Source organism: Phocoena phocoena, chromosome X (genome assembly GCF_963924675.1).
Source record: "Phocoena phocoena chromosome X, mPhoPho1.1, whole genome shotgun sequence".
Classification (NCBI taxonomy): Eukaryota; Metazoa; Chordata; class Mammalia; order Artiodactyla; family Phocoenidae; genus Phocoena; species Phocoena phocoena.
Window position 1 is genome coordinate 16,233,344 of NC_089240.1, and position 26,833 is coordinate 16,260,176.

General features: G+C 43.9%; 1 protein-coding gene and 1 pseudogene across 6 annotated transcripts in view; both read right to left on the minus strand.

The window, feature by feature from the left end:
• The window catches only part of SH3KBP1 (SH3 domain containing kinase binding protein 1), a 344,495-nt gene that overhangs the window by 60,757 nt on the left and 256,905 nt on the right, over positions 1-26,833 (minus strand). For all 6 annotated transcript variants that reach the window (XM_065900876.1, XM_065900878.1, XM_065900877.1 and 3 more), the window contains one exon: positions 11,109-11,216. In XM_065900876.1, coding sequence (XP_065756948.1) covers positions 11,109-11,216 — 108 coding nt within the window. The remainder of the gene's footprint in view (positions 1-11,108; positions 11,217-26,833) is intronic.
• LOC136142693 (broad substrate specificity ATP-binding cassette transporter ABCG2 pseudogene) lies at positions 16,309-19,181 on the minus strand (annotated as a pseudogene).

Here is a 26,833-nt window from a genome sequence, read left to right on the forward strand (position 1 = left end):
AAACGATTAATAAAGTATTCACATGAGCTGACAATGATCTTTTTTCTTTTCTTTTTCATTTTTTCGGTCGTGCCTCGCAGCTCACGGGATCTTATTTCCCCAACCAGGAATCGAACCTGGGCCCCAGCAGTGAGAGCACCGAGTTCAAACCATTGCACCACCAGGGAATTCCCCTGACTTTTTTTTTTTCTTTTAATGCCACAGGAAGACAGGGCAGTGAGAACTGAGAAGGCAGAGTGGGTAAATCGGTAGCAAAAATGTGGCAGTAGAAAATTCATTATGGGAGTTCATGATTCTCAAACAAAAAGACATAAGCACATCACGCAATTGATTTTCCAGGTTAAGCAGTAGGTCAACGCTTTCTCTGTTGAATTTACCAGCATTAACTAGCTCCTGCAGGTACGCAGACAGAAACATCCTTTCACCTCAGTCAAGTATTTTGTCATGAATTTGTTTTAACATCTTTATTGGACTATAATTGCTTTACAATGGTGTGTTAGTTTCTGCTTTATAACAAAGTGAATCAGCTATACGTATATATATGTATATCCCCATATCTCTTCCCTCTTGCGTCTCCCTCCCACCCTCCATATCCCACCCCTCTAGGTGGTCACAAAACACCTAGCTGATCTCCCTGTGCTATGCGGCTGCTTCCCACTAGCTAGCTATTTTACGTTTGGTAGTGTATGTATGGCCATGCCACTCTCTCACTTCATCACAGCTTACCCTTCCCCCTCCCCATATCCTCAAGTCCATTCTCTAGTAGGTCTGTGTCTTTATTCCCATCTTACCCCTAGGTTCTTCATGACCTTTTTTTCTTTCTTTAGATTCCATATATATGTGTTAGCATATGGTATTTGTTTTTCTCTTTCTGACTTACTTCATTCTGTATGACAGACTCTAGGTCCATGCACCTCACTACAAATAACTCAATTTCGTTTCTTTTTATAAGTCATGAATTTTTTAGAGGCACTTGTTCTATTTATTCTCCTCCCTCCACAGTGAAAATAAAACACTCCAGCTCTAGGCCCAGGTGGCGTCATCCTGCTCAACTGCCAGGTCGGTGCTAAGAACAGAGGACGTCAGAGCTCTGAGTGATCAGAGGGTCCCCTTTAAGCTGAGAAAACTGAGGCCTAGAGGGGGCCATGTTAACAGCTAGGTGGGAGCTAAAATGGCCCCAGAACTCACATCGCTCAGTGTTCAGACTGGCAAAACATGAAAATGTTCTTAAGAAAGTCAATGGGCGAACGTTTTCTGATTTCTGGGAGAGCAGAATGTCTTCCATGGTCTTCACACGTGCAGGGCACACAGGCCTGGGTGCCCGTACATGTGCATTTCCCTGCGTGTAGATCTGTTGGCTTGGACACAGAAGCAAACACCATCCTTCAAAGGATATATGGACTAGATTTCCTTTCTTACCGTTATTACCGGGAAGGAAATAGATCTGAATGTTCTGGAGTGAAGACAGCAGGAAGGCAAGTTTTGCTTCCTGCTAAAGGATTTCATAACTGATTCTGCCCTTTGTTTGGCAACTCTGGCCAGCCCCAAGCGAAGGAGCACGTCAGCTGGCTCAACTGTCCTCCCTGGCAGGAATTAGGATTTGCCACTTGGCCTCTCAAGCCAGTTTGCCTTCAGAGCTCTGGGCCCAGACATGTGACTTGTTGAAAATAACCAGAGGAGCAGACTCCTCATGGCTGGAACCCTTCAGGGGGCTTTGTGAGAGGAACATGGTAAGGTTCTGGAAGCAATTTTCAGCTTGATTTTGAGTCTTGGGAAGCCCTCCTCCAGGCATCTAGCTAAGTTCTCTGGAGGTGTCTCTGTGTGAGGCCGGACAGGGGACACAAACGGACAGTTCCTGACCAGGGTACCCCTCATGGCTCTAGAAACACATAGGGGCCTCCACTCTGCCCTTTTCCCTCCTGTTCCTGGTGGATTGGCAGCACGTTTGAAGAGTGCATCTGGGGCTATGCCCCTCTGCACCCTACAGAGTTCCCAGCACAGGAGATCACCGGGGGCTACCACAAAACCTGCTCTTGGCAGGGTCTCTCTCTCTTCCTCTCCTTGGCCTCCGGGCTGGTGGCCTACATGCATGGTCTCCCTCTTGGCTGGACCCATCTAGACTGCCAGCCTGTCGGGCGGTCACCCAGGCTTTGGTGTTCGGCTTCTCTCTAAGATGCTCTCTCAGTTCACTCCCTTGGCTTACCTCTCCATGCCATCTACCCCACCCTGAAAGTGGTGCCTCGACTCCATGCCCAGACCTCACACGCGGATGGATGGATCTGGGCCCCCCTTTGTCTGGGAAGACAAATCTGACAAGGGACCTGGCTTCTTTCTGCCCCTCCCTCTACTCTTGCTCCTCTTTCATACTGTCACAGGAGCGAGCAGCTAGTAAGAGGGGAGGGACAGAGGGAAAGGAAGGTACACCTTGTCACCAAATGACCAAAGGACAAGGGATTCCTGAGTGCCAACCATATACCAAGCATGCTGCTAAGGACTGAATATTTGTCCACTGAATGGACACAAAATTCTTATGTTGAAACCTAATCCCCAATGTGGTGGTGTGTGGAGATGGGGCTTTTGGGAAGAGATTAGGTCATGAGGGTGGAGCTCTCATGAATGAGATTACTGCCCTTATAAAGGAGACCCCGGAGAGTTCCCTCACCGCGAGGACACAGCAGGAAGACAGCTATCGATGAACCAGGAAGTGAGCCCTCACTAGATGCCAAATCTTGGACTTCCTAGCCTCCAAAAGTGTGGGAAATTTCTGTTGTTTGTAAGGCATCTAGTCTATGGTATTCTGTTATACCAGCCTGAACTAAGACACACACTGTTAGACCCTATGAAGGAGAAGCTTGGGACGCAGGTCTGCCTTCAAAGAGATTACGGTTCAGATGGCATGATGAGAGAGAATCACTTCAGGCAAGCGTATATTGAATGAGGTGCTCAGTTGGGAGAGTAAAGGCTATAAGTACCAACAGAGAAGGGAGAAGGAGTGCCATCCAGGCCATGTCAGGGAAACTCAGCTGGGGCTCTGTCATTAGGCCATACTTGGGCAATATCAACACCTTGACAATCCCCATCTCTGCAGGTGAAATTACCCAGAAAATTAAATGTACAGACAAATAATGTCAAAGGTGAGTTTTATTCATAATGTTGCTTATTATAAGCACAAATTTGTTCCTTTTCAGAACACTAAAAACAGGAAAATAACTGATCAGCATCTTCGAAAATGAGAAGAAGAGTGGTTCTCAAAAGGCTGAAGGACGTGACTAGGAACAAAGAAAATTTTGGCCGAGGACAGTGCCATAACTGGGTTGTCAGATGATGGGGACTAAGGTAAGGGGCCTCCTTAGAACTTAGTAAAGAGAATGTGGTCTGAGTTAAATCAGCAAAATTTACCTACAGTGGATTAGCCATTACGGGAATCAAGCAAGCGACATCCTTTCCTAGGCAAAGAGGTAACTTACCTCAATGTAATAAAGGCCATATGTGACAAACCCAGAGCCAACATCATTCTCAATGGTGAAAAACTGAAACCATTTCCACTGAGATCAGGAACAAGACCAGGTTTCCCACTCTCACCCGTATTATTCAACATAGTTTTGGATGTCTTAGCCACAGCAATCAGAGAAGAAAAAGAAATGAAAGGAATCCAAATCGGAAAACAGGTAAAACTGTCACTGTTTGCAGATGACATGATACTATACATAGAGAACCCTAAAGATGCTACCAGAAAACTACTAGAGCTAATCAAGGAATTTGGTAATGTAGCAAGATACAAAATTAATGCACAGAAATCTCTTGCATTCCTATACATTAATGATGAAAAATCTGAAAGAGAAACTAAGGAAACACTCCCATTTACCACTGCAACAAAAAGAATAAAATACCTAGGAGTACCTACCTAAGGAGACAAAAGACCTGTATGCAGAAAACTATAAGACACTGATGAAAGAAATTAAAGATGATACAAACAGATGGAGAGATATACCATGTTCTTGGATTGGAAGAATCAACATTGTGAAAATGACTCTACCACCCAAAGCAATCTACAGATTCAGTGCAATCCCTATCAAACTACCAATAACATTTTCCACAGAACTAGAACAAAAAATATCACAATTTGTATGGAAACACAAAAGACCCCGAATAGCCAAAGCAATCTTGAGAAAGAAAAAAGGAGCTGGAGGAATCAGGCTCCCAGACTTCAGACTATACTGCAAAGCTACAGTAATCAAGACAGTATGGTACTGGCACAAAAACAGAAATATAGAACAGTGGAATAGGATAGAAAGCCAGGAGATAAACCCACACACATATGGTCACCTTATCTTTGATAAAGGAGGCAAGAATATACAATAGAGAAAAGACAGCCTCTTCAATAAGTGGTACTGGGAAAACTGGACAGCTACATGTAAAAGAATGAAATTAGAACACTCCCTAACACCACACACAAAAACAAACTCAAAGTGGATTAAAGACCTAAATGTAAGGCCAGACACTGTAAAACTCTTAGAGGAAAACATGGGCAGAACACTCTATGACATACGTCACAGCAAGATCCTTTTTGACCCACCTCCTAGAGAAATGGAAATAAAAACAAAAATAAACACATGGGACCTAATGAAACTTAAAAGCTTTTGCATAGCAAAGGAAACCATAAAGAAGACGAAAAGACAACCCTCAGAATGGGAGAAAATATTTGCAAACAAAGCAAATGACAAAGGATTAATCTCCAAAATTTACAAGCAGCTCATGCAGCTCAATATCAAAAAAACAGACAACCCAATCCAAAAATGGGCAGAATACCTAAACAGACATTTCTCCAAAGAAGATATACAGATTGCCGACAAACACATGAAAGGATGCTCAACATCACTAATCATTAGAGAAATGCAAATCAAAACTACAGTGAGGTATCACCTCACACTGGTCAGAATGGCCATCATCAAAAAATCTACAAACAATAAATGCTGGAGAGGGTGTGGAGAAAAGGGAGCCCTCTTGCACTGTTGGTGGGAATGTAAATTGATACAGCCACTATGGAGAATACTATGGAGGTTCCTTAAAAAACTAAAAATAGAGCTACCATACAACGCAGCAATCCCACTACTGGGCATATACCCTGAGAAAACCATAATTCAAAAAGAGTCATGGACCACAATGCAGCTCTATTTACAATAGCCATGACGTGGAAGCAACCCAAGTGTCCATCGACAGATGAATGGATAAAGAAGATGTGGCACATATATACAATGGAATATTACTCAGCCATAAAAAGAGACGGAATTGAGTTATTTGTAGTGAGGTGGATGGACCTAGAGATTGTCATACAGAGTGAAGTCAGAAAGAGAAAAACAAATACCGTATGGTAACACATATATATGGAATCTAAAGAAAAAAAATGGTTCTGAAGGACCTATGGGCAGGACAAGAATAAAGACACAGACCTACTAGAGAATGGACTTGAGGACACGGGGAGGGGGAAGGGTAAGCTGGGACGAAGTGAGAGAGTGGTATGGACATATATACACTACCAAATGTAAAACAGAGAGCTAGTGGGAAGCAGCCGCATAGCACAGGGAGATCAGCTCGGTGCTTTGTGACCACCTAGAGGGGTGGGATAGGGAGGGAGGGAGGGAGACGCAAGAGGGAGGGGATGTGGGGATATATGTATACATATAGCTGATTCACTTTGTGATACAGCAGGAACTAACATACCACTGTAAAGCAATTATACTCCAATAAAGATGTTAAAAAAAGCAAACATGTATTAAAAAATAAAATAAACCATGATAAATGTCAAAAAAAAAAGATACATCCTTTCCTATAAAAGTCTGGAACGTACAAAACTCCCGCCGAACAATCTTAAGGTTGGCACTCAACTGTAATGGAGAATGTGAGAAATCTATTTGATTGAACCGCGGTATGTCTGGAGATGGACAATGGATGGCAAGGGGCTGATCAGCCATGAAAAGAGAAAAAAATGGAGAGTTGCTGAGGTCACAGGTGCGGGGCTCTTGCCAGCATCCTCTGGGCTTAGGTGAACTCAAGATACAGTTCCCTTGGCTCACTCTTCCCCCTGGTGCCTGACGGGGCCTCAAGTTGGACATGCTAGACCCTTCGTGAAAATAACTAGCTCCTCTTCTTTTCATTCCTTGCTCTCCCGGAAATCACCAAGTAAATGTGGTTTCCTATAGAATCTGGCTTTTAAGGAATCAGGCTGAGAGGGAGCAAATGCCCAGGGCAGGCAGACCTATGTGCTTCCGATGGGCTGACATTTCAGTTCCTGTTGCGATTAGTAAGCTGCCAGTCTGCTCCCCCGGTAAGTCTCTGTGAGTTTGCAAATGTGAGCCTGCATCACAGTTACAGGCATCCTTAGAAGTCTTTGAGGGCAGGGTTCTGTATCCCTGAGGCCGAGAGACAGACCCTCCACTGTAGAGCATTCACTGGGGAAACGCCTCTGGGAATCTCAGCAATGCCCTGGTTTTCAACATGGCACAAGCTCACGAGAGCCCCTCAAATCAGTGCATGCAAGGACAGTACCATTTTCTGGTGATCTGAACACTTTCTTTTAAAAGAACTGGATCCTGAGACTTTCTTAAAACACTATCTTCCAGAAACATCATCTTTCAGGATACCTGTTCTATTTTTTTTTTTTTTAATGACAGGAAGATGTTGTTTCTGCAGTTCAGAGAGTCCACGTTCCCTGCTTTCCTTCAGTCCTGACAACAAAGCATGCACGTCGCTTCATCAGAGCTCTCAGAATATTTAATCTTTCCATTCTAATATTCAATTTTACTGTCGAGGCTCAAAATAAAGAGGCAGCCACTGGATCTAGGTTCTCACATAAATAGCTTATATAATTGCTCTAAAATCTGCACCAAGAGATCGACTGGTGCTCTCTGGGAATATCTTGGGGAAAAGCCCCAAAGTCTTTACTACCCCGGTGAGAGAGAATGTGCTGAGCACCCTCTGAAAGAAAGACCTCGAGGAGTTCCAAAAGGCCCCGTAGTAACCACCTGAATCTGCACCGGAGCAGAGAATACACCTGCTTCGTCAGAATGCTTCGGTGATGCCTACTGATTCAAGAGGTCTGCCGTTGAATAATGCTGTTTGCTCCTGTCTACCGTAATCATCACACATCGTCCTCTTTTCTGGATGAATGACTGCAACCCCAGCTACTGGCAAGACAAGATGACATCTGCTGACACTGATGGCAGAATAATGTTTCAGACTCTGTCATTCACACAGTGCATTTGTGTTAATGATTCTAATCATCTTTACACAGTCAACTCAGCACACAACAGCCCTGTCTCCAGTCATGGTGTCACGAACTCACCAACACTCCAGGTGCAGTTCTAAAGGCTGGTGTAACAACCAATGCAAAGCTGGTTGGCAGGTTTTATAGGCCAGAGGGGACGAAAAGGATATAATACTTTGAATCTGCTAAAAGCTAAACGTCACATTATACAACTGCTTCTCAGCTGTAGGTATTACTTTGTCTGACAGGTATAACTACTGTTTCCCTAAAACTGAGTTTTCTGCTTCTTAGGAACAAGGTTAAAAGACCTATCAAAGAGATGGTGGTTGCCTGTCTGGGGTGGGAAAGATGCCCACGGGCCCCAAAGAGCATGCATGCCTCTGAGCAAACCAAGACGAGTCCGCTCATCACTGACAACGTCACTCTCTCAGCGGGAGTCCTCCTGTAATACCTTATGTAACAGAGCAGAGCTTCTAGAAAAGTATGCCATGGAGTCTCTCTCACTTGAGTGAATTTATTGCCCCCCTGAAATATGGCTGGGGACTAGAAGGCAGGGTGCTACAACGTAGGCAACCACAGGCTTTGCCCATTTGTTAAAAGAATTATCCAGATTTTACCTCAGCCTTCAAAATCATACTACTTCCATCAGGACCAAGGGGGCGGCAAATGTCTGGTAGGAGGGCGTGCTTGCTAAGATGCCTTGGCTGAAGGGAGAGGCATCACCATGAAGGTCTTGGTATCCAAATGCTTTGGATGTGAACACCTTTTACCAGGCTCGCAAAGATGAGGGAGAAGGGTGAAGCGGGTAGTCTGGGGGGCTCCCTGCTGCCCAACACTAAGCCCGCAAGGACAGCGACCATGTGTGTCCTCTTCACTTCCCATCAACCAGCACGGCAGCCAGCCCAAAGAAGGGACCCAACAGATACAAAGTGAATAAACATAAAACATCACTGTCGGGCAGCAGATCTTCCCCCTCCCAAATATGCAAAATGACATGAAGGTTATGCCATCCTGTACTTGCTTGTCTCTGCAAATATATATTAGAAGGCACTAGATTTCTTTTTAAAGGCTATTCATCAAAGTTCTTAGATGCATCTGGATCCCCAGGGAAGCTCACCACGGTAACTCCGTGCTGATCTGATGAACCAGAGTCAGATTCCTATCATTACTGAATGTTTTAGCTGGAGCCTTCCAGCTAAAACTTGTGCGAATAGTCATTATTACAAAGACCAGAATAGTTAACACGTATGGGGCGTTTGCAGAGGACCAGGCGCTGTGCTAAGGAATTCATATGCATCATCTCAGTCAATCTTCTCAACAGTTTAACAAGGTAGGTATGATTATTCTTGCAATTTTATAGATGAGGACACAGTCGTTACTCAGTATTTGTGGGAGATTGCTTCCAGTACCCCCCGCAGACAGCAAATTCCACAGAAGTTCAAGTCCCTCATATAAAATGGGCAAGTATTTGCACATAACCTATGCACATCCTCCCCTATACTTTAAGTCATCTCTAGATTACTTATAATATCTAATACAAGGTCAATGCTATATAAATGGTTGCAAATACAATGTAAATGCTATGTTAACAGTTGTCATTGCACAGCAAATTCAAGAAATTCAAGTTTTACTTTCAGGAACTTCCTGAAATATATTTTTTAGTATTTTTGACTCAAGGTTGATTGAATCCACAGACGCAGAACCCGCAGATACCGAGAGCTGAGTGTACTGAGGAAACATTCAATGAGTTGACCTTGACCAGAACAGCTAAGTGACAGGGCCAGGATTCAAGTCCAAGTCTATTCAATGCCGCAGCCTAGAGTCACAACCACCGCACTCCATAAATGTTTGCCAAACCTCATTCCTGTGTCTTACTGTTTTAAACATTTACTATATAGTCATTACTAAGTGCTAGCGTCTGTTTTTCTCGAGGATGAATTCTGTCAGCTGATAACCCACCACGGCAATCATTATCAACAAAAATGGGTCAAATGATTTTGCTTGGTGGAAAATGTCTTTACTGAACGGTGAGCCCTTCTCTGTTCTGTGGATTTATTCTCCTCCGAAAATATGGCTGGAAACTAGAAGGTGGGGGTGTCATCACTTAGACAGATACCTGTATCTACACTAGAGCTTCCCAAACTGTAATGTGTAAACAGATCACCTGAGGATCTTGATAAAATGCAGGTTCTGAGGCACCAGGTCTAGGGTGGGGTCAGAGCATTTCTAACAAGCTTCAGGTGATGCTGATAAAGTGTGGTCCACGGACCAGCAGTAAGTCTCAATGATCTAGAAAACACTGGGAAGCAGAATATAGATTCTCTGAACCTCAAACTTAATTCCTAGAGAGAATAACAGATGTGGAACAGAGCATCCTTCAGCTAAACAATACAAGAAAGAAAGCTATCAGAAAGCCTAAAAGGTGTAGCCCTTGGCTTCAAACCAACCTACAGGCCATAATCTTGGTGGGAACCTACACCATCTGGCTCCTTGAACAATCATATCCATTCATGTAAGCAGTGCATACACCATCAATGCTGTTTAGTATCCTTGGCAACCAATCCACCAGTGCTGTAGTTACCTTTCCCGAACCTCAGCTCCATGGGAATGGTGATGGGTCAAGGTTCATGGTCCAGTAATAGAGCCCCCATGGGCATGAACAGAATGCAGGCTGGGAAAGGTGGGCAGAAGTCACATGAAAGCCTGACCAAAGAGCCCTGAGGTGTAGAACTGGCTGGAAAAGACCAAACTGCTGCCCCCTTAGAATGTAAAGTGCTTCTAACTTTTCAACATTTTTTGTTACATTGTCATCAGAGAAACAACACGCCTGGCGTGAGGCGAACAAAGATGGACTGGCTCATTTAAACCACAGCGTTGTAAAATGGGTTCCCACAAAGAAAGAAAGCACAGATCAGAGGTGTGTATATATATATATATGTAGACACACACGGGCATGCATGTGTATTCATGTCCACATACACACACACACACACACACACACACACACACACACACACCCCACACACAGAGTTAGGAAGCTTAGTGGGCCTCACCCTGTCTCCTCAGCTTAACAACGTGCTTTTCAGCCACTTCCACAATATTGGCCACTTTACCCCCAAGGACACGCTATGCAGGATGCAGGCCATCCACTTACTAATGGAGCACCTAATGGTTCTTGCTGTTTATTTGGGTGCTTAGACATTCCGGGTACTACACCAAGTGCTTTACCCACATTACCTGGTTTAGTCACACAACAACCCTTAGAATAAGGCGCACTGATGAGGAAACTGGGGCTTGTGGAAGTTAATGGACTTGTTCACACATATCAGGTATGGGACAGCCGAGGGCTCAGAACCCGGGTCCATCAAACTAAAATGCTGGGGTTACCCTGGTGGCGCAGTGGTTAAGAATCCACCTGCCAATGCAGGGGACACGGGTTCGAGCCCTGGTCCGGGAAGATCCCTCATGCTGTGGAGCAACTAAGCCCGTGTGTCACAGCTACTGAGCCTGCACTCTAGAGCCCATGAGCCACAACTACTGAGTCCACATGCCTAGAGCCCAAGCTCCACAACAAGAGAAGCCACCACAGTGAGAAGCCCACGCACCGCAACGAAGAGTAGCCCCCACGCACCGCAACTAGAGAAAGCCCGCGTGCAGCAACGAAGACCCAACGCAGCCAAAAATAAATAAAATAAAATAAATTGATTAAGAAAAAAAAACAAAGAAACTAAAATGCCAGGGCTCTTCAACAATAAACTTCCCCACCCCACATCCCCAGCCCCATCATGGAAGCCACAATTCTGACAGCAGGCAGAGCACTGAGATCCAAACCACAGAGACTTACATTCCCCTCCTTTTCAAAGTCCGGAGGAAGTAACTTCACGAAGTTGTCGGGGAACACTCCGCGTCTGCCATTGAGCTCTCCTTCCCACCAGCCTACGTCGATGCAGTCCTAGGAAACAGGAGAGCAGAGTGAGAAATGGGGTAAGCACCCTACAGGGAGCTCTGACACCCTTTCTAGAGAGATGGAGGAGCCTTCCTTGAGGCTGCTATCAACGGTTACTAAGACTAAATCAGCACAAACCCCAAAGTCAGACGGGAGAACAAAAGCTTAAGTGCGCTAGAGCTGTCCGCTGGGATTCAAAACCCAGTGTTGCCTGTAGATGCCTTAAGATCAATAAGATCTTTTGTTTTTCCCTTAAGGATAGGAGGATACGTATTTTCTTCATTTTCATTTTCCTGAAATAAAATTATTTCATTAACTGAAAACGTGGGTTAGAAAACATCACACGCACAAATGTTCTCTCTGATTAGCCTGTCACAAAGCTTGTCGAAATTAAGAAGGGCTTTGCGACAGGCAGGCAAGCGTAAGAAAACTCACAGTGTATGCAAGCTCATTAATGTACCCTCTCCTTTCCGTGCTGATGGGGCACAGCTGTCATCATGAAGAGTCCTTCCCCCCCACCTCACAGAACTTAATGTTTGCTCACTAAATGAATGAATAAATCTCTTCATTCTTCCAGATCAAAACTGCTTCCCTTTGAATAATCCCTATTCTGTTCATTCACTTGTCAAACGTTTATTGAGCACCTACTCTGTGCCAAGTGCTAGGGAGAGAGTGAGAGCTCAGCCTTTGCAAGCTTCCATGCTGAGCCTAATGGCCTCGTGGCTCTCCCAGGCATTCACCCTCATGCCACAGAACCGCCTCTATTTTTCCCCATCCCCAACTGCTTGGAAGTTTGATTTGCTCTAGTCTGATAATATATCTCGCATTTGTGCTCTGGGTCCAACTCCACTTCTCCCACCTCAATCCAAGACCCACCTGTCCTGCTGTAAACCTCCTCACTTGGGCATTTCTTCCTTCCCAGTGTATGTACACCATACACACCACTGTCAAGTACAGGTCCTTGAGTAAAAACCCAATTCTCAGACTGTGGTCAACAATTTCCAGCTAAAGCCTGAAATGAGCGAAGGCTTTCCAAAAAATGCTAGTAACACAGAGGACTTTGAAAATAAATGCTCAGAAAAGTGAGGAATTCCTGCTCAGGGCCCACGGAGGTGCACTCATGGCCCTCCACAATACCAGTGGGGCTGGGGAAGGGGTGACGAGGCCTCAAGCGGCAGATGTGCAGCTGGCCTAGGCCCTGGTGATAAGCCTCTGGAGGCCCTGGCTTACGTGACTCACTATGAGCCTTGCTAGAGCGTCCATTCCAGCAAAAAGAGAAACACATCTGAATTGTTCACCATTATACCCCCAGCCCAATGTACAATATAATAAATATTTCTAGAATCCAAGAAGACTCTTTCTAACCCTGAGCTCTGTGATCTCCCACAGCCCAAGACTAGGATTACTGCAGGACAAGATAGCCTCCATCTACCCCAGCCTGTGAGGATTCTATGGAAGTTAACACAGGGCCACCTCAGGTGAGAAGTAAATGCTCAGCATCATCTTTTACCCCAGTGGTACCTGTTATAAGGATAGACTGACCTGAGTCCTTAATCACACTATAAATTCTAGTCGCAACCAACACCAAAAGACAAAGACACCTGAAGCATCAAGTTCAGATCTACTCAGAACAAATCAAGGTTCAGGAGACTTACAATATGAAAGAATGCTTATCTTTCCTGGAAAGTGCCAATGAGGAGCCCAGGTAAGTATTCTGTTCCTGCCCACGTCACGTCACACCCTAAACAACCTAGCAGTAGTCCCTAAGAAGGGACTCATGAACATGGGTGGTGGTGGCAGAATCTGATGACTTCTGACGTTCTTCCATCCCTGAGAAACCGTTACGGCATCAACGATATCAGAAAAACTTATGAAGGAGGAGGGGGTGGAATTTCTTCACTCCTAATCCTTGGAAATTAAGTCTTTCAATCCAGAGCCTCTGTTTCTGAGGAAATGCCTGGCATAATTTTTTTTCCTCTTCTTTTTCTGGACAAGTCCCTCTCATCTTCAAAGCCCAACTTGAAACTCATCTTTAGGAAAGTGACTATAATGGAAGCTTTACCTTTTCTCTGACACTCAGAACTGTGTTAATTTGCATTTCACGATATCCCATTCAACAAACAACTATTATATGTAAAGTATATTTAAATTCATTCTGTAGGCACCAAACACTAAACATGCAAAAGAACATGATCCCTAATTCCAGGGAGCTTAGAGATTTGTGTGAAACACACACACGCACACATGCACACACATAACATACAAGGTCCTTTTTTTGTAACAGGTATCAACCATGAGATCTAGTACCAAAGAGGAGAGAATCATTAACAGCTTTTCAAATAATCTTAAATCTTTTCATGTGTGAAGGGTTTGCTTATGTGAGGAGTGGACTTTTCTCCACATTCATTTCAGATCATCTGGTACAGAATTATGTCCATAAAAGGCACTCAAATATTGTTTAGTGCTATATTTCTTTTGAAGGCTTTCTTTCAAACTTTCTAAATGGTTCAAGGCTATGCTTCCCATTAGCCTTACGCAATCAGTAACGCAAGAACCACTGTAATGAAGCCTCCTGCTTCATATGTGAGAAAAACAGCAAAGAAAATTTTAATAAACAAAACAAAACAAAAAAAGCATATGCAGAATAACTTCAGAACTTATGCACGCCTACAGGGGAAAACAGTGCATGTGACATTACATTTATTATACCTCCCATCAGTGGTGAGTAGCTCGAACGGCTCATCCATGTTCTGCTTTTTAAGGAAAACATGAACAGTGCTAATCATTGTGTAATTCAAGGTAAGAGAGGGAAAGCATGAAGATAGAACACAGTATGTCTAATTGTTCTGACTGGTATAAGAACAAATACAAAGCTCACGGATGAGATAAGTATGTTGAAGAAAGAAAACTGACAGTGTGACAGAATACTAAGAAAAGTGAAAGGGAGTCTGCTGCAGGACAGAAAATAGCCACAGGGTCAAGACGCCTGGAGTGGGACAGAGATTTAGAGAACTGAGACTTCTTTTCCCCTAGCAATAGAAGCTAATTTAAGGGAAGCAGGAAGAATTCTGACAGCAAAATGAGAAATGAAAATAAGTCATCTTCAACAAACCAGACAAAAGAACTAGGCTTTTGGCGGCAGAGATGAAGAGAGAATTATTTGTATGAGGGCTCTGCTTCGAGAAGTGTGAAAGAACAGCAAATGCAATTGATTTAATGAGGACCTAAAACATGCAGGATAGGAGAGGAATTCAGGAGGAAAAAGAAAATCATCATGTCCTTATGGGGCTCCCAAGCTCAGAGCCTAATGGGAGAGGCAGACACAATGAATCAACATGGCACCGAAACACCGGCAGGAGTCCTAGGCTGGATTAACAGCAAGTGGGACCAAGAGAAACCAGGCAGCCTGAAAGGAGAGAACGAGGGCAAGAATCAAGGTAACGAGAAAGGTCAAGGGTGGGATCACCAAGTGTGAAGGAAGGGAAGAGGGAGAGTGGGAAGCTGGGGTCATAGAAGAGAACATTCAAGAACTGGCACTTAGAGTGAAGGCAATGTTTGGTTCCCAGGAGATTCCAACCAACCTCTACTGAAGAGTGATGTGAGGGGTGAGGCAAGATGGCAACCATGAGTGACGGGGGGGGGGTGGGGAGAATGGACAGTCAATGATTTGTGAGGCCAGAACATCATCAGGATGGAGTTAATGTCCCCAAGGAGGATGGCAGGAGGTGGGTGAAGGCAGGACAATGAGGCAGTAGGTGACCACTAAGGAGAGACGCAGTGTTGGCAAAATACTGGAAGATTTTAGGGTGACCATATAATTTATTTCCAAACCTGGGACACTACTAATAATTATACCACAGGCACAACCCACGATGGTTATGGCAAGATCCACCCTAGTGGAGTTTGAGATTCCAATACGGATGAGGAAAGGGCAGCGTCTGCAGGTGACGGGATGGCCTTTAAATGAGGCAGGGGTTTGCAGTGGGAAAGAGTTAAAGATCAGCATGTAGATGGAAGTTTCCAGAACAATGATGATTAGAAATAAGATCTATTCACATGTAAGCAGAGGAAAGTAGACCTCGGCCCTTATCAAGAGTCAAAGAGTATGGAAAGAATTATATTTCTGACATAGAATGTTTACTCTTCTATGATTAAGCCCTCAAAATGGTTTCTCTATGCCTCGTCGCCAGGCAGATATTAGCGTAAAATATATTTTTCCTTGTAAAATACAAATAATGTTTTTCCTTTTAAGGAATGAATAAACAGAGCCTTAGGTGTGCTGTACTCCAGCCTCAATGTTCTGCACTATCTTGGGTTAGCCAAGATATCTCAGAGAGAGGAGAAGGAGAGCGAACTCGGGCCACCAGATATTCAAGTGGTCCACTAGTGATAAAAACTCTGGGTCTCAGTTCCTTGATACACAGGAGATGTTTGAGGCGTAAAGAGTAACACAACTGCTGCTGGCTTGTCGTCATTACTGTGATTCTAGGGGCTGGTCCCAGAGACCTTGAGGGATAATGAGGCCAGGAAAGTGTCTTAATTAAGCACACATACATCTGTCATGCGACTCAGCACCATCTTCCGGTGAAACACCCTGGCAGCAGCTCACACACTTGGAGGGCTCAGGGGAGGGATGTGAAGCCCCCAGGGTGTGTCTGAGGAGGGAAGCCCGGCCCAGACCTCAGTGTCAGGCCTTAGTCTGCTCCATCCTGCCATAGAGGCCCTGGGGAACGTGGCGGAAGCACTCCACCACTGCACACAGCTCTCGCGCTGGGGGTCAGCTGAGAGCCGCTCCCTGTCATCCAACCTGGCGGCAGGGAGTCACCTGTGAGCTCTGCTGTGTCTGCCTCTCGTCTAGGCACTTTAAATCTTTAGAAAAGACAAACTTGCCACTTGCCTTGTAAATTGCAAACCCAGCTGCAACCTCATATGGGGCTCCATTTCGTCAAGAGTGCAAAGCTACATCTTAGACCATTGCTTCTCAAAGCTGGCTACACATTTAGAATCACTTCTGGCTTTTTTTTTTTTTTTTTTTTTTTACTGAAATCAAGATGCTCCCTTTTTAAGGTGGGGTAAATCATGTAAATTAAAGAGAAATTTAGGAAAAATTTTTAAGGGATAATAATTTCAGGTAGGCAACTGTAAGGAAGGTAACAATCATGTGAGCCAAGGCTACGTGATTCCTCCACAGGCCCCAAGGTGAGAAAGTGACGCCCTGGTTTTCCAGAAATTCTTTGCCAGTACATTCGTTATGCTGCAAAGCCGCAAAGCCATATCGAGGAATGCTAAAGTACTGAAGCCGCGAGAGCCAAGGCACAACGGTTCTGAGATTTACCAACAGCCCTGAAAATATCATCATAAACACAAAGGAGATGGTCATGAGAAGCGTTGCTATGGATACCACGCTCTGACTTGTTGCTATGGCCAGTGCCACTGAACGGACTGAGTAAGCCACTGTCATCACGGTGAACATCATGATGAAGAAGGCCTCCACCTCTGGTTTCAGTCCTAACGGGGAGCATGTTATACCAGGAAATATAATACTTGGTAACATCCTCATGGGGGGTAAATCAGATAACAGTTTTCCAAAGACGTAAGATGACACTCTGTAGTATCCACTGATATATTCATGTATGAAGAGCTTCTTCTCGACCACCAGGAGCTCCACGGCCGACACACTGCTGAAACACTCACTGGTTGGTGGTCAGGAAGAAGCGCACCCTGGCTCTGTTCTGCATTCCTGTAGGATCATTTTTTAGATCATAGAAAATGGCACCTATAACCAGTCCCAGGATGACTGTTACAATTATCTGAACTACAGAAGCCTGGAGATCACCCAGTAAGTCTTTGAATGAACGCCTGGAAATCCATCTGAGCTGATGACAGAAGGAGGTGGCATAGGTGATCTCCTTGTAGACTGAAATATTCTTCTTCTGACCCCCTGAGAGTTGATCTAACTCAACTTTTGTCTCCTTGAAGAAGGAGGAGTTGGCATAAAACTCAGTTAATTTTCCTATGAGCGGAATATCTTTCTTGGAAGGCTCTTCAGTCTCCCTGGCTTCACCATCTGTGTCTTCTCTGTTTAACACCACAGCACAGGAGTCTCCATTAATGACGTCCAGGAAGAAGTCTGCAGGGTTATTATAGGGCTCACAGTGGTAACCAGTGGATGGAAAGTAACCCAAGGCCTCCTGAGCAGGCCCGTGGAACATTAATCTTTCTGAGGCCAACGAGGTAAGGCTATCAAAGAACTTGAAGACGGAATAACGAGGCTGATGAATGGAGAAAATGGTTGTCCATCCTTATTTAGACATTCTCTTCAGAAGCAAAAGGACAGCATTTGCTGTGCTTGAATCTAAGCCAGTTGTGGGCTCATCCAGGAACAAGATGGATGAATCAGTAATAAGCTCCACTGCAATACTAGTCCTGTTTCTTTCTCCTGCAGACACACCACGGGGGATCAGGTGAAAATGACAATTCGGATTCACTAGGTCTGGGGCTGGTCAGAGATTCAGCATTTCTAACAGGTTCCCAGGTGATGTCAATGCTACTGGACCACACTTTGAGTAGAAAGGTTCTCAAAAATGGTAAGCTCCCTGAAAACAAAGGATCTTTTATTTATATCTCTGTATCCACCAAATACCTAGCACAGTGCCTGGAAAATATTGATTATGAATACACGTTGGCTGAACGGATGAATCGATGGATGGCCCAATCTGCCCCCACAGTACTAATCTACTTCCCACAATTTCCAAACATCCGAAGTGACGTCAAGTTGAACGAGGAAGAGACAGGTCTAGATTAGCTATGTAAGAAAGCTTCATCTATTCAATCAGGCTTACCGGTTGGTCTGTACTGAATATTTGTTCATAATTGTAGTAACAACTTAAAAAGTACCTTGAAAAGGTAGGTCACATTTTCTAAGACATCATAAGTGCCCTGTTCGAGTTTGGACAGGAACGTATAGCTCAGAAATCGCCATAGCAAACCCCCAAATGATGGGTTCACCACCCGGTCCTCTTGAAAAAGAAAAGCACTCTGCTTGGTCACTTCCCCTGGGGGTCAGCTGTCCCCACACTCCCTAGTACCGATTTCCCAGAACTTATCCAGCATGGCTGTTTTCACGACCTTCTCTGATGACTGAAATATCACTAGAGGAGAAAGTGAGTGTTGTTTGACTTCGGTATGGCTGTCAAGTGAGCCTCTGAGTGCCCCGAGGGGGGTCTCACACCCTCAACATCCCATGAACAGTACGAAAAGTGCTGTTTAATATTTACTAATAAACACCTTCTGCATGGAGCTTCAGGGGGACTGTTGAGAGGAAGCTCCATGGAAGCCGAAGCCCATGAGCACTCAGTTCTACCGCTGCTTGTTAACACCTCCCGAAGAGATGCAATCATTCTGCATGGCTGGGATTTCTGCTCAGAATTTCCAGCATCCCATAAGGCAGTTACTCTAGCAGGCTCGTCAACATCACAGTTTATGAGGTAACAGGAGAAAAAGAGAACCACGGTCTATCTCAGCGTCAGAAGAAATGCCTGGCAGACCACGGTTAATGAGGGAAGCCGAGGAGACCGTCCCAGGGACAAGCCCACTCAAGAAGATGTCACATTCCAAATATCAACATCTGGGATAGGTGAGGTTTAGGCAGTCATTCACTGTTTTGTGATACTGGGAAGTCATGACCTCAAAGAGATTGTCCACTTGTAAAAAAAATCCTGACTTTTTATTGGGCAACAACTTACAGGCTTTGCTATACTAACTGCTGACTTTTTCATTTTACATACTGTATAACTGGTAACAAAAAAAGTGGATGAGTAACACACAAAAAGCCGTAATCAAGCTTCCTTTTAGTTATGTCGATATTGATTAAAGCATGTCGTGATGCCTGAACACTGTATTCAGAAAGGACCACGTGCCTTTTACAAGCTACCCATACCATACCTCACAGTTTCCTGCTTCTTCGTACATCTGGTAATGTGTGACTGCATGTTCTCAACAGCCGTGCACTGCACGCTACATTGCTGAAGGACTGAATTTTGTTGTTTTCCTTGCAAGAGTGTGGAGTTTCCTTACGGTGGGCATGTTACTTGCAGGTCAGCTTGACCTGTCAAGGCTTGGTTTTGCGCTTCATTTAGGGTGGGTCTAGGGTAGCGCTATTCCTATGGCTAACTTTTCTGAGTCGTCAGTTGGATGCCAAGTGTGTTCAACAAAGTTTTTCCATTCTGCTTGGCCAGAACTCCAACATCTCCTATCACTGGTGACCTCTGGGATATCCACTCAGCTCACAGCCCACCCACACACCCTCCTCCCCCAACTTATTTTCGGCCGGGTCTTGCCTTACTGATGCACAGCCTAGTACTTGGCCAAAGACTCAAGGGACCCTTATAGATAGACTCTTGGAGCTCTTTCTTTGCACAGCTCGTGCTCCTCTGCAATTCCCTGCCCTGAAAATTCCATCCACCTCGGCAGCCGTGAGTTACAGTCTCCGTTGATTCAATCCAATGAGTCTTCTGCTCTCTGTCTAGGCTCCAGTGCCCTGTGCTGCAATGTAGAAAGCGCCCCCAGGCAAAAAGCCAGGGTTGACAGGGAACTCACTTTATGCTTCCCTTCTCTCAAGGATCACATCCCTGTGCTGTGCATTGTCCAATGCCTCAAAACAGCTGGTTCATGTATTTTGTCCAATTTTAAAGTTGTCCATGGCAGGAGGTTAAATCTAATGCTCTTTACTCCATCATGGCCACAACCAGAAGTTATATTCTCACCTTAAAAGACTGTTTCTTTAATTAGAGTGAATTTATTTTATTCTAGATAGAATAGAACTTTAAGCTCTATCTTTAAAAGTCTGAGCTATTTCAAGGTCTAATTCCCAAAAGAGGTCCTAGAGAAAGAATTTCTGAAATGAAGACACATACAAGGGATTTTAATTATCCTGGAGTTTCCTTTGCTAGTCATATACACTCTTCTCTAACAAGGAAGGCGGAATATTCCCTAAGGAAAATTAGAGTTACTGTTAAACATCTTTATATGGAAAAGTTAAATACAATGCAGTAAGGTAGTGCCACCCAACCTTTTCCAGATAATGGCACACCTATAAAATGATAATATTTTGATGACATGCTGCTGGAGGCCTGATGTTGTTGGACATCATCAACTGGGAGGCGGTGGGGGTTCTTCCACCCACCTAAGGCCCTTCCCACCCACCCAGGAGAGCTGAGGGGATCACTGTCCTATGCTCCTAGAACCCACTCAGAGCACAGGGGTTAGGAAATGCTACAGAAGTAACGTTTGAGTCCAGATGTCACTAAGAAATGAGAAAAAAGTTGAAACCCAATCTCAGTCCCCCGAAAGAGAACAGAGCTTTCACAGGCATCTTGAGAGGCAGGCAGACAGGAATCAGGGAGGCCTGAGGGGACTTTAATAGGAGACAACCCAGAGCGGAAGCCCCAAAGGCCTCCGGGCTCATAGACTGTTTCCCTCTTAGAAAAAGATGTTTCTATCCGGAGCCTCTTCAGAGAACAGCACCCAACAAATGCTGCCATATTGGCCCAACTCCAGGGTCATCATTCACACTGGGCATGTCCTGGAGTTGTGGGGCATGGCCGTACGGTTTGTCACAATGTATATATAAGGACTGCTTACTGATTTCGTTATTTCATTTGCAGCTTATACAGTCCTAAGTCTTAGGAAATGTTTATGCTTTTAGCCTTTTTTTTTCTAATAGTAGAATGAAAGACTTTCTACCCCCTTAAATTCTACTTCAAAAATCAGTAATCATGTGAAAAGGAGATGTTTGCAGGGAGGGCCTTTCCTGGGTACTTATAATCTGGCTTTAAGAATGACCAGAGACATTAGGGCAGGTGGACAAGTCATACACCAAATGCAAATCATCAAGGTGGCACTTTTGCACTTTTTTGTCCAGTTAAATATAATCAAGCATGTGAAATTATGTAACAATATGTTTTCATAGAAACTTCTCATTTTCTACTTGTTACGTCATTTACACTGCAAGGACCACTTAATGCTAAATTTTAGAAGCTGTTTCTAACGGTGCCTTCAGCTCATCCAAAGCTTATGGCTAATGGCATAATTTACCTCTCAAGGCTGTCCATCCTACAGCTGAGATTTCATTTTCATTTATGTTTAGGGAAATATATTGATTCTGCATCCAAATACATGCCTTTCTTCCATTAAAAGGATAGTAGATATAATACAAAATCATTTTGCTTCATTACAAACACAGTAGCATTGATAAAGCATCTTTCATTATGTTTTAAGAGCTGTTCTTAGCTCCTGCACCACCTCTAAGAGATACAAAGAAGGCTGTTAGGGTGAGGGCGGAGGAATCTTCACTTCCCAAATAAGCATCAGGAAGGAATAAGAAGTGAAGGGCATAGCCATGATCATTATGAAGGTCAAGAACATCCAAGCCAGCTGCAGCAGCTATTGGTGAATTCTTACCTTCCATCTCCCTTTCTTACAAGACAAATCTACATTTCTTTTAAGTCTTTCTTTTAGGAAAGCTTATTCCTTGGCATGAAAATTTGTTTGGAGTCTTTTTCTCTATACACAGCAAATTTAGCTTCTAGGCCTGTGCAGTGAGTGAAAAAATATAATTCCCAGGTCAAATCTCGGTTCTCAGGCAGCTCATCTAAGTCCAGGCCTGACTAGTGGAATATGGCTGCACTTGTTCGCCACCCTGGGGAGAAAGTGGCACAGGGGTACAGAGGTGGGGTGCAGGGGACGGCTCTGCTATGGGAGATTCATGGTCTTGTCTTACAAAGTATATTCCCAGGAAGACTCAGAACAAAACCAAGGTCCTTGAAATTCATGCAATTACGTATCAAGCAATTATTTACTAAACACTGGAGCTCAGATGACCTTGTAAGAAAAAGAGACCAACCAACAAACAACATTCCCTCAATAGTATCTTTGCAGAGCAAAGTTTTTAATTTTGCCAGAGTCCACTGCAGCAGTTCTCTCTTTCATGGATTGTATAACAACTCTCTTCTCCTATGTTTTCATAATAACTTTTTTTTTTTTGCGGTACGCGGGCCTCTCACTGTTGTGGCCTCTCCCGTTGCGGAGCACAGGCTCCGGATGCGCAGGCTCAGTGGCCACGTGGGATCTTCCCGGACCGGGGCACGAACCCATGTCCCCCGTATTGGTAGGCAGACTCTCAACCACTGCGCCACCAGGGAAGCCCTGTTTCCATAAATAACTTTTTAATGTCTTATGTTTTCTATGCAGATCTGTGGTCCATTTTGAGTTAATTTTTGCATAATGTGTTAGATTAGGTTAGGGCTTTTTTTTTTTTTTTTGGTCTAGATATGTTCAATTGTACCAGCACCATTTCTTGAAAAGATTATCCTTTCTTTCTTAAATTTTCTTTGCACCTCTGTTGAAAATTAATTGCCTATATTTTCATGGGTCTGTTTCTAGACATTCTATTTCAAGGGCTAGCAAACTACATCCCATGGGTTAAATCTGGCCTGCTACCTATTTTTGTACAGACCTCAAGCTAAGAATAGTTTATACATTTTCAAATGGTTTTTAAAAATCAAAAGAATAGTATTTCAAAGAATATGAAAATTACAGGAAATTCAAATTTAAGTGTCCATAAATAAAGCTTTATTGGAACTCAGCCACACCCATTCATTTACACCTATGACTGCTTTTGTATAGTTGAGATAGATACTATATAGCCCATAAAATATAAAATATTTTCTCTCTGACCCTTTCCAGAGAAAGTTTGTGAAGCCCTGGTCTAGGATATGAGGATCCTTATCCATGCCAAATCTCGGGGGTCTTCTGAATGCCGCTATAAAGAAAATACTGTAAGGACAGAAGCTTTAAATAGAACCTCTGAAAGCCCTGAGGAAGGCAGAAAAGGAATGCATGTAATAGCCAGCTACCCTTTCGAACTAGGACTAAAATATAAAAGCCTTAAGTAAAACTATTCTTAAAAGGATGAATTTTACTGTACCATGTAGTTAACTATAAAATGGGGAAATTTTAAGTCTAAAAGGTATTTACTTTTAATGATATTTTCTTAAATATCTCTATGAGTCATAAACTGAGAAAAAACATTTGTAATGTGAAAGATGACAGGTTAATGTCATGAATATAAAGTATTTTTATAAAAATCAATTGGAAAACGACACATAACATTTTCAACTTGAGTAATCATTTAAAAAAATGCAAATGCCTATCAGGTTAGCAGAGATTAGAAAGAATGATAATATCCGGGCATGACAAGGATAGGGAAACATTCTCATAGGCTCCTGGGGGGAGACTAAATTGGCACGATCTTTCAGAACATCACTTAAATGCCTTTAAAAGGCACTGAGGCATCAATACATTTAGCAATTGGTCATCAGGAAATAACAACAACTGCTAACATTTATACAGAACTTACTAGGAGCCAGGCATTCCAAGTGCTTTACCTCCTTTAACTCACTTAGTCTTTACAACACCAGGAGGTAGGTACCGTTATCATCCCCATTTCACAGATGTGGAAACAAACTAAGGCACAGAGAGACTGAGCAGCCTGCCCGAGGTTACACAAGTAGCAGAGAGTGGCAGAAATAATTACGTTCATGAAGATCTACAAACAAGGTGATGACTACATGCAACATGGTGTAAAATAGGGAAGAACCAGAAACAAGCCAAATATAAAAGAGGATCGTGGTACTCCATACATTGGGATGCTAAGGAACCATTTAACCGTGCTGCCAAAGATAGGCAAGATATATTGGGGGCAAAGGGGGTAAACAAAAGAGTGTATATGATATGACCTTATTTTTATTTTTAAGCTGTAATTGTGTGTGTGTGTCTCTGTGTGTGTATAAAGTCTGGGAGAACACAGCTCAGATATTAAGAGAGGTATCTGACGGTGACGCAGCCACAGGTGATTCTGACTTTCCTTCGTATTTATCTGTTTTGTTCTCATTCTCTAAGAGTAAGTTTTACTTATTTAATTTTAAAGTATTACTTAAAAGTGCATCCCATGCCATCTCAGAAAAGTATATTTTAATAAAATGCAAATGTGAATGTAAGACCTTTGAGATACTTTAAGAAGATAGGGGCTACACAACTACTGAATATAATAAATTACTTTCATCCTAAGAAAAGTTAAAATAAATAATACAGGGGCATTTCAGGGAAACTACTGACCTTAATTTCAGGAGAGTTCAATATACCAAGAGAGAACTCCCAGTCAATGGGCATTTGTCTTTTCTTCTTCCGATCATAACTTATCACAGCAATAGCTGTAATTTTTAATTTCTAAAGCACTTTCAGCCACAACATCTCACTTAATCCTCACAACAGCCCTCTCAGAGTAATAGAAATAGAAAGAGTGGAGAGAGAAAACAGAAAGAGTCTCTCTAATTCCTAAAGACACCTGCAGAGTTTTCTGTGTGTTGCAGGAGAAAAACATCCCAGGATGCTGTAGCAAGGCTTACTGATGTCCTGCCACTAAAGCACAGCACTTGGGAGAGAGATTACAATTAGGCTGAACGAACACAGGGTCCCTTTAGACAGTTTTATATAATTTGAGGAGGCATGTAAAGTTGAGAATCTGTGTCAACTGCAAACTCCTCTGTCCATGAGAAATCTGCAATCATCAAAATTTCTGGGTGGCACTGTTTTGACTGTCTACTGGTAAACTAAAGCGAAGTGTTCTCCCACCGCCAAGTCCTACTTTCACCAACCTCATCTAATTTAAAAACTGTGTCTCTGTGATGGTAAACATGCTCAGGAGGAAGAGTTTGGGTTTTTTGTGTTTTTTAAAAGACTTTTTGACGTGGACCATTTTTAAAGTCTTTATTGAATTTGTTACAATAGTGCTTCTGTTTTCTGTTTCGGGTTTTTGGCCCCGAAGGCATGTGGGATCTTAGCTCCCTGACCAGGGATGGAACCCACACCCCCTGCGTTGGAACGTGGAGTCTTAACCACTGGACCACCAGGGAAGTCCCAGGAGAAAGAGTTTTGATCAAATGTGTTTCTGGTGTCAGGAATCTTCCCATCGGTCCTGGTGTCCAGGTTACTTTAAAGAGGAAGACAAAACAGCAGCAAACTGTATTCCTTGGGATTTCTAATGCTCTGAGGAGGAGATATATTGTGACTGCTGTCCCCAGTAGGGACATATGCAGTCTAACAAGACAGGCTATACTGCAAGAAATACATCCTATGACATAAATGACTCATCTGCTGAACGCTGACATTTTTCAAATGTGTGTAAAAACCCAGATGATCCCAGACCTACACCTAACTTCTTCATTCACTCATAAAACATGTCCTTCTGGGGCTTCCCTGGTGGCGCAGTGGTTGAGAGTCTGCCTGCCGATGCAGGGGACACGGGTTCGTGCCCCGCTCCGGGAAGATCCCACATGCGGCGGAGCGGCTGGCCCCGTGAGCCGTGGCTGCTGAGCCTGTGCGTCCGGAGCCTGTGCTCCGCAACGGGAGAGGCCACACAGTGAGAGGCCCGCGTACAGCAAAAAAAAAAAAACAAAAAAAAAAAACATGTCCTTCTAATGGCTCTGTCAGTGTGTCATCACTTTCAGGGTGACACCTGCTAATTTACTCCTCATCCCTGAAACCACATTTAATCCTACACTTTAGCTCTGCTAAAAGCTTCAGCAGTTGAGAGAGAAAGGGTCAAGGCCAGCAATCTACATAGCTGATCGGCTTTCTTATACCAAGCTGAGAACACTTCATGAGATTTCTAAAGCCACTTTCCTGTGGGGAGAGAAGCAAGGAAGTCTGGAAACATTTTGTTCATGAATAAATGTTTCAATTAATAAATTAATGGGAGGGAGGCAGGAAGGGAAAATAAACATTAGAACAAACAAAAGAACATATCATCACAGAATGACTTAGGAAGGAGCTAGGGATGCCTTTTCTTTCTCTCTCTCCTTTCCCCCCCAACCCCGCCTCTCTCCCTCTCCCCCGCCCCCTCTCTCTTTCAATGGTGACAGCAAGCAGAAAACTAACCTGGGTCCGGAAGAACAGAGGAAAGCAAAGTAGGCTGCGGGCATGGGAAGAAAGAAGTGGGAGAGGAGGGCTTTAGGCACAAAAAGAAGCAACGTTAGCCCTGAGCTGAGCTCGTCATGTCCTCTGCACTACCAATCCATTTCTGTAGATGTGACAATGGAATCAGAAAGTCCTGCATGCTCCTGACCCTACGAGGTCAGAGACATGGACACAAAAATGTCGGAAACAGACGGATGGGGGAATGGCGTGGTAATATTGTTTTCCTAATAAAATAATGATAATGTCATTAATTTAAAAAGAAGATTGCACAGGCACCTGCCCTAGATATACCCGGTAACAGAGCGTGAGTCAGTAAGTAGACAAGAGTCACCTCGGGGAGTGACTGAGCCGCACCTACCGCAAGCATCCACAGCCCCACAGGAAACAGAGCAATCCCGCCCTGCCAGCTCCCACGTTCAGGGTCAGGAGACCCTGCCCTGGCTCGGCCACTGATGACTGTGAGGCCTTTGGGAAAGTCACTTCCACGCTCTGGGCCTCTTCCTCCTTTGCCATCTGGACAGAACACCATGGTCCCGCCTAGCTCCCAGGGCTGCTGTGAGCATGCGTGAAAAGGCAGGGTGCTGAGG